At 50.5% G+C, this 8,940-nt stretch overlaps 1 protein-coding gene across 1 annotated transcript; it reads right to left on the reverse strand.

Annotated features, from left to right (window-relative positions):
• Positions 1-739: 739 nt before the first annotated feature.
• Cox8a (cytochrome c oxidase subunit 8A) lies at positions 740-3,443 on the reverse strand. Its single transcript, XM_026414444.2, has 2 exons — positions 3,245-3,443; positions 740-1,058 (listed from the first exon to the last, which is right to left on the reverse strand). The coding sequence occupies exons 1-2, from the start codon at positions 3,356-3,358 to the stop codon at positions 963-965; spliced, it is 210 nt and encodes a 69-aa protein (XP_026270229.1). The 5' UTR covers positions 3,359-3,443; the 3' UTR covers positions 740-962.
• Between the last annotated feature and the right edge of the window lie 5,497 nt (positions 3,444-8,940).

Raw genomic sequence — 8,940 nt, forward strand, 5'->3', positions numbered from 1 at the left:
GAAATAGGGCCGGGGATGTGGCTCAGTGGTGGAGTGTCCATGAGTTCAATCTCCAGTACACCCACCACCTGCAAAGCAGCCCAAAGGGACAGACACACACAGGCAGCCACTGGGTTTAACACAGCAAAGGGAGGTGGAGGGGATGAGCAAGAAGGACCACTCAGGCTGGGATTGTGGCTCAGAGGTAGAGTGCTCACCTGGAATGCATGAGGCACTGGGTTCGATCCTCAGCACCATATAAATATAAAATAAAGATACTGTGTCCACCTATAACTAAAAAAATACATTGAAAATAAAAAAAAGAAGGACCACTCAATGATAACACAGTTTGTTTTCACAAGAAGGCAGAACTTAAATGCAGGGATCGATCCAGTGGTGGTGCCTGCCTGTAACCCCTGTTTTGTGGGCAGCTGAGGAAGCTGGGCAACTTAAAGAGAAACTATCTTAAAAATAAAAATAAGGGTGGGATGTAGCTTAGTGGTGAAGCACTCCTGGGTCCAATACCTAGTAATTATCTAATTAATAAGCAAATAGATAGGTAGTTAGATAGATAAATACATAAATAAATGCAGAGAAGCACACAAGGAGTTAGGTCAAAGCACACACAAGTTACCATGGGGCAGTCAGCTGTGCCGAACCTGTGGCCAGCCAGGCATTGCTCTCCGTGCCCACCCAGCACCATCTTCAGCTCAAGAGTGGAGGCAGGAGCCCAAGCAGAAGGCACTATGAGTTTCTGAAGCAAGGTTTAAATAGATTTTATTGTTACAAGGGGAACCCCACCAGGCAGGGCCAATATAGTGGTCCCAGATGTCACCATGGAAATACTGAGAAATCATGATTACAGAAGAGGTGACTGGAATTGAACGATATGATCCAGGAGAAGCCAGCCAGGAATGCAGACATGATCAGGATGGGCTGGCAGGGGTGGTCAGGTCACAGGGCGAGGGAGAGATCAGACCCCTTCACTCCCGTTTCTTGTAGCTCTCCAGGTGTGACAGGACCCAGCCGGCCGGCAGGAGGAAACACAGGAAGCAGGAGGTGAGCCCAATGGTGATATCCTACACAGAGCACAAGAAAAGAAGGACCCCAAGGGTAAAGATCCCCCCAGGCACTCTGAAGTCCCAGCAGTGCTGACAGTGGCCAGCCTCCTCAGGGAGCCAAGACTCAGAGGCAGGTAGGAGATCCAACCTTCCCACATGGTAGAGCAGGTGCTTAGCACAGTAGGGCTCTGGGTTCATCAGGGAAGGGAGGGAACCCATGCCTCAGGAAAGAGGATGTCATAGACCCAAGCTACTCTAAGCCTTCATGTAAGGAGTCAATTACAGCTATGGGGACAAAGGACTGGAAAGAGCAGCAGCCTGTGTTAGAACCCAGGGAGTATCTATCACCCAATGATAAGTCAGAAGGGGACAAACATGAGGAGTTAAACCTGTTTTCAAGCTGGTCTGCTGGACCTGGGAACTTGGTTAATTCTACAACTGCATCTTCCGTGTCTTAAAACTCCTCCCTTCCAGCGGCTTGGGAGGCTGAGGCAAGAGGATCGAGAGTTCAGTGCTGGCTCTGGCAAAAGCAAGGTGCTAAGCAACTCAGTGAGACCCTGTCTCTAAATAAAATACAAAATAGGGCTGGAGATGTGGCTCAGGGGTTGAGTGTCCCTGAGTTCAATCCCCAGTAGCCTCCCCCCCCCAAAAAAAACCCTCCCTTAACCTGGGATGGTAACGCACATCTGTGATCCCAGATACTAGGGAAGCTGAGCAGGAGGGTCACAAGTTGGAGGCCATGTCTTTAAAAAAAAAAAAAAAAGAGGGGTGGGGGGTGCTGGTGATGTATCTCAGTGGTAGGGAGCCCATGGGTTGAATCCCCAGTATTGAGAACAAGGGGAAAAAAAACAACTCTTCCCATCCACCTCTCTAGGACTATAGGATACTACATTTCTGGAAACCCAAGACCTGTCAGGGTCTCTGAGATTAAGGATAAGTGACTTATTTTTTTGTCTCCAATGCTAGGGATCAAACCCTGGGGTGTGTACATGCTAGGCAAGTAGGCAAGTACCCTGCACTGAGCTACATCCCCAGTCTTTTTTATTTTTTAGACAGGATCTTGCTAAATTGTAGAGTCTGGCCTCAAAATTGAAATGGGTGATCCTCCTGACCCAGCCTCCAGAGTAGCTGGGATTACAGGCATACTGTAATATGCTACTATACCAGATACAGCTACTACCATCTTCTCCATAGCAGTTAAGATCGGAATAATTTGGAGTCAGTCTTGAATTCAAATCCCCTCCTTGCCAGTTAAAGTGTGACTTCTGACAAGTCAACACCCTGCTCCTATGTTTCTGGTACCTCAATCAAGAAATGGAGACAATCATTTATTCTTTTCAGGGTCACTAGAAAGCATGAATGAAACCAGTACAGGAGTTTTAGGGTGCCTAACACACAGCAGGCACTCAACAAATGACAGTCCCAGTGACTATCACTGTTTTTGTTTCTGAGGTGCTAGAAATCAACCCAAGGGCCCACCATGCAAAACACATCCTCTACCACTGAGTTACACCCCCAGTCAAAATTTTTCCCCTTTTTTGAGCAGGGTTTCACTACATTGCCCAATTAATCACCCCTTCTGCTTCAGCCTCTCCAGTAGCTAGGGCTAAACGCATGCCTTGATTATCATTATTTTCTGAGGTGCAGTGCTCTCTGCTTTTCCTAACCCAAGGTCCACAAACCTGGGTTCTGAAGACTTAAATCCAGGTCCAAGTTCTGCTACTATAGCAGATGTACAAAAGCTCCAAACAGGTGGAAGCTGTCATCAAGAGTTAAACGATCCTACATTTCTGGAAACCCAAAGACCTGCTTGCCTCTCTCCCCAGCAACTAATATTTAATGGCGGTAACAGCCATACCGCTGACAGTCCTCCCGAACGAATGCACAGTAACAGGCTGAGAGGACTAAGGAAGTTTGCTCGAAGCTGCACAACGAGTCAGCGACAGGGCTGGGACTGACAGGGTCGGACCCAAGATCCTAGGGCTTTGGGAAAGACTCCATGCTGATGAGCACCCGGGCAGTGTCCCCGCGTTTGCGCCCTTCAGACAGGCCCAACCAGCACAGCAGCTTCTTGCTACGCTGCGGGCTGCGAGGTGCAGGACACTTTCAGGGCCGCCCGGGGTCCCGCGCGCAGGAACCGGCAGGCCCCGAACCCACAGCGGGGCCCGCGGCGCCTCCTGCGCCCTTCCCAGCCCTCTCCTCACCATGGTCCCGAGCTGCTCCCGCGGCGGCTTGGAATGGACCTGGGCGCGCGGCACGAGAAGCCGCCGGGCCGGGCCTGTCAGGCCCCTCAGCAGCAGCGGCGTCAGGACAGACATGACCACACGGATGAGACTACAGACAACCTGCAGCAGGAGTCCAAGGTCAGGAAGTCAAAATGGCTGCGCCAGCAGGAAGTTCCGGAACTGAAAAGGTCCGGAAACGGTGACCCGGAAGTATCTCGGAAGTGACGCGAGGATACACCTCCCTACAGTCCCTGGCAGTTTTTGGCGCGTTCCTCGAAATAGCCAATCGATGACGCTCTACCACCGACGGGCGGGGCAGAGGGGCGTTCTTTTGGTTATTCCCCCACGCCGAGAGGGCTATCCCTGTGACACGTTGGGCTACCCAATCACTTAAGCGAGAAGTCTATGCTACATTCTTGACTCCTCCCTCCATTCATACTTCTAAATCTCTCCACTCTCCTGTCCACCATGCCTTCATAATTTTGGCCTGAACTGCTAACTCGAGCTTCGTAACTGAATTCACTTATTCATTTACCCACTCAGTTTTAGTCTCCATGCACTGGCGCCCAATTTCCATTCCTCCTTCCCTCCCATCTTTTCTCTATTCATCTCTATCCCCCTTCCTCTTTCCCTCATTTCCTTCCTTTTACTTCCTTCCTTCCTCCTTTCCTTATTTTCCAAACTTACGTCTGAAGAACCTATACACTTTCAGTGGCTCCCCATTGCTTTCTAAACAAGTCCTAATTCCTGGATGTCACTCTCCAACCTCATCTCCCAGTGTTCCTTGTTTGGGGGTTTCCCCTCCACCACTCCAAGCCTTTTGCCTCTTTGCATTTTATGCTCTACCTAGAACATTTTAAAACTCCTATTCTCTGGCCTTCTCTTAATGATAAACTTACTTCATTCAACAAATTTTCATTAGCCCCCAGTGTGCCAGGAAGTGTTCTAGGCACCAGTAGTGAACAAGGTAGACAAGGTCTCATGGCAGAACTGACATTCTGGACGACAGAGAGACAGACAATAAACAATCAAAGAGAAAATATGTAAGCACTGTGGTGAAAATATAACTATGATATTTTAGGAAGTGATTTTTGAGGTGGTCCTGCCACAGGCCATCCCAGGCCTGACTCTTCTCTGCACCCAGCAGCAGATGTGATAGCACTGGCCACAGGATGGGTCTCCATCTCAACACAGGCTTCCACAAGGCAGATTCCTTCTAATATACTGGGCAGTTGCTGTGCTGCCTGCAAGAACGGGAATGCCACCCACACCCTGGAGCTGCCCCCACACACAGACTGCCAGGAGTCTCTCTCTGCCAAGGGTGAGGCCTAAAGGTTTCAGGATCCCATCTCTGATCCAAGCCAGTCCTATAGGGCCCATAGCTGAAGTCCCCCACCTGTCTCCTACTGAGCTGGCACAGATCAGACATTTGGACAGTGTTCCTGAACCTCAGGATACTGAAAGGTATTCAAATAGGTAGAAGCAAAGCAGGAAAGGGGACGTGGAGCCAGACTTTAACTACTCTCATTCCAACTTCACAACAGTGTCACAAAGAAGCTGTTTCAATTTTTTTACAAACAAGGAAACAGTCCTGGAGAGCTGGGTGACCTACAAAAGATGATGTGGCTACAAGACTGCTGAGCCAGAATTCTAGGGCAGGGCTGTCTGCTCCAAAACCCATTCTTTTAACCACCCCACAAGCTGTTGCAAAGAGCGAGTTTCCAAAAGTTCCAGTTTTGACATCAATGTCAATAGCATTAAAGGCTGCTGAAAGGGGTGGGGATGAGCTGGCTAGAGACTGGAAAACAGTTCTGAAAGAAACCTCAGTCCCTCAACCCCAGACAATGGACCTGAAGTGCCCTGGAAGGTAAATGGTGCCTAAATTATCTCTAAAGGGATGTGTTCCCAGACTCCAAGCTGGGCCCCTCTTCATCCTTCCCCTACCTAATTTACCCAATCTTTAAAATATTTTTAATGTCCAGCAGGCCCACCCTCAGCTACCTACCCCTGCACTTACCTTGCCTGGGGCCCTGGGGAAAAGCCCCCTAGACAGATGCTTCTAAAGTCCCCTCTCCCACCCCTAGAAGCAAGAGCCCCACTGAGGAAAGGAAGGGGCAGGGACTCTCCTACTGCTTCCTAGGCTTGCCTGGCACTGTGAAACACAGGAATGACTCCCGGATGAGAGCACAGCTAGACAAGGGGCCTAGAAACACTTTAGGAAGGATTCCTTGGAGAACTGTATTTTTTGAAAAAGAGGAATGTCTTTTCTGTCCCAGGGTTTTCCTTTGGTCCCTGTGATAAGGCTACTTTTAAAGCCCCCATCAGAAAGGAGGCAAGAGAAGCTACTAGTACCAGGACAGGGATTGCACCTAGATCTGTCTATTGAACTAATACCAATGTTTCTGCTCCCTTCCTGTCACCCAGCATTCCACCTTCACTCAAACCATGGACAGGACAGTCCTTTGACAAGACAGCAACAAATCCAGGGCAGTGGTGCCACCTATAAATCCAGCAACTTGGGAGGCTGAGGCAGGAGGATTGCAAGTTCAAAGCCAGCCTCAGTAATAAAACACAGATGGTGTGGTCCACGATGGTCCAATGAAGGAGGTTTGCTCAACAGGGTGAGACAGGCTTCCACAAGGCAGATTCCTTCTAATATACAGGGCAGTTGCTGTGCTACCTGCAAGAACAGGAATGCCACCCACACCCTGGAACTGCCCCCAACACACAGACTGCCAGGAGTCTCTTTCTGCCAAGGGTGAGACCTAAAGGTTTCAGGATCCCATCTCTGATCCAAGGGCACTTGAAGGGTACACTAGGAACAGATCCTAAACTTGGGGATGGGCAGGGAAGCTGGTCCCTAGCCCTCACATCAGCTTCACACTCTGGCTTCCCAGTCCCTGATGGCCACTACACGAACTGAGAAGACACCAGGTGCCGCATCTCAGCTGGCTTCCAGCCTGCAGGCTAAACACAGGCTGGAGGAACACTAGATGCCCCTTACCCCATTCTTCACTCTCTGTTCATGAAAAATCCAATAGCTTCCAGGACCATATCCAAATACGAAGTCTGTAAGGGTAGAGGAAAGGCCACAGCCAGTCCTATAAGGCCCACAGCTGAAGTCTCTATGCTTTCCTCCCCTGCCACCTTCCAGAGCATCTGGCCTGGAGCTGGTAAGAACCTGACCACTGGGCCAACTTAGACTCTCCCCAGCATGTGAGTGGTGCCAGGCACTGCTTCCTGGGATGAGCCAGAGATAGGACTGCAGGGTGAGGTGGGCAGAAACAGAGCTGGCTGGTCTCTGGGAGCTCAACCTCAGGCTCTTACTGACGGCAGCTTAGGCCTCTCCACATGCCTGTGGGGGAACAACAGACTCCCTGGGTAGGGTGGCAGCAGAAGACCTCAGTATAGTCTCAGATGTGCCCCAGTGCCCAAAGGTGAGGAAGAGGAGCCAGATGGAGGTGGTTCAGGTCTAACATAGATTTTCTGGGTGCATGGTTTCCTTGAGAATGTCCCTTTCCATCCTGGGGGGCTGCTAGGTTCAGCAGGACAAAGTGGAAGGGGGGTTGGCCTCACTGGAAGAACAAGGCTGCTTTGAGAAACTGGAGCAGGCAGAGGAATGCAAGGTCTTGGAGGGGTATTTGTTCTTTCCCGGGGCACAGCTGTCACCAGGCGCCAGATGTCCAGCAGTGGGCCCAGGTGCAGCTGTTGGGGTTGGAACAACAGGGTATCTACACAGGAGCAGGTGGGTGCTGCTCCCCCTTCAGATGTCTGTGCTGGCACCCCAGGGGTCTGGCAGTCACAGGAGACTATGGGGCAGCCACCTGGGACTGGGGGATCTGCAGGAGCCAGAGGTAGTTAACTCCTTCCACTCTTTAAGTCCACAACCAGAAGCCACCTGTGATGAGCACAATGTCACCAGACTCACCTTTGACAATGGCTCTGGCCCCCAGCTATACACCTACCCTGCTGTGATGGTACATCCAGACTCTGCTGCTTCGAGCCCTCAGCCTGGACTCCCAAGTCCAATCCTCAGTGCTCTCTGCCTCTGGACCCCTAACGTCTCCTCAGATCCTCCATTCCTTTTCACTATTCCCTGAGACCCAATCTCACTGCCAGACTCTGAGGGACCTCAAGTTTTGTACTTTAGCACTCCAGTTCTGGACCCTAGGCCCCTCTATCCACATACCCCACCTTTCCCACCCCTCAAATCCAATGTAGAGGTCACAGAATCATTCCAGAAGTGCTCTCCTGACTTCCAGGTTTGAAGGCCCTGTGGAAACCATGCACCAGGCATATGCTCAGCTTGGGGACCGCACCACTCACAGGGTGCCCCACCACAAGGGCTATGCACTGCCTCAGTCCAGCATCTGGACACCTCACTATCTCACGAAGATCTGAAGTGCTGCTACTTCTTTGTTACCACTGGTAAGGGATGCAGGATGGGAGAAGCCAGACAGGGGCCCAGTGTCTAGGTCACCCCTCATGCCCACTTTGCAATAGTGTCCTCTTGTGCCAGAGCAGAACCACAAAGATGCAGATCCTGGAGCAACAGTCCAAGATGGAGAAATGGACACAACTGCTCAGGGCCCCTGCAGCCAGCTCCAGGTCCTTGTAAGCCCATCCCTCCAACTTTGGTTTGGCCTACACTAAGCTCTGCCCTGTGGTGTGACCTCAGCCCCAGCAGGAGAAGCTGTCTTCCCTGATGATTGGTTCATAGCAAATATTCCTTTTTATGCAACACTCCACAGCAGCCAGGCACAGTGGCACACGCCTGTATTCCCAGTGACTTGGGAGGCTGAGGCAGGAGGATCACATGTTCAAAGGCAGCCTCAGTAACTTAGCAAGGTCCTAAGCAGCTTAGCAAGACTTGTCTCAAAATAAAAGGCTGGGGAAGTGACTCAGTAGTTATGTGCCTCTGAGTTCAATCCCTGGTACAAAAAAAAAAAAAAGGAAAGAAAAAAGAAAAGACAAAACTACACAGGAGAAACTCCCAAAGTACCAACACAGGTTTAGAGGTTCCACCTTGTCCACTCCAGCAGAGACATAATCCAGAAACAGATGGACTTCACAGAAACCAACATCCTGTCCAGGGTATCACCACCCTCCCTGGCACTGCCAGATCCCAGGCCTGGCCACCAGCACCATAGACAAAGGGCTTCCTGGGATGGCCCCTGTGGGAAGGCAGTGGGGAGGGAAGGGGCTTTGGAGTCAAGTTGCTGCTCCTGGCTTCAGGTTTCTTCAGATGGGGATAACATTCCTACCCTGGGTTCAAATCATGACTCTGTCACTTCCTTTTGGAACTACAGAAAAGTCACTTTTCACTTATCTTTGAGTAACACCACCACCTATGGCACAAGGTGGTTGTGCACATAAAACAAAAATGCAGGGAAGGCATTCCAAAGAGCCCAGCAGGAGCACAAGGGTGGAGATGACAACTGAGCAGGGCCAACTTCTTCCCCTTGCAAAGACCTCCTCTGCACACCATCCTGCCCCAGACCCTCATCCTAGGCAGCAGGCAGCATCCCTGCCACTGCTATATTAGGGAAGAGAGGAACCTAACAAAAATCACCCCTAAGTTTGAACTGAAGCATGTGTGAGGTACTGAGTTCGAGTATCAGCACCACATATACTTAATTAAATAAAGGTCCATTAACAATTAGGTAAAAAGAAAC

The sequence above is a fragment of the Urocitellus parryii genome, chromosome 4 (genome assembly GCF_045843805.1).
Source record: "Urocitellus parryii isolate mUroPar1 chromosome 4, mUroPar1.hap1, whole genome shotgun sequence".
Classification (NCBI taxonomy): domain Eukaryota; kingdom Metazoa; phylum Chordata; class Mammalia; order Rodentia; family Sciuridae; genus Urocitellus; species Urocitellus parryii.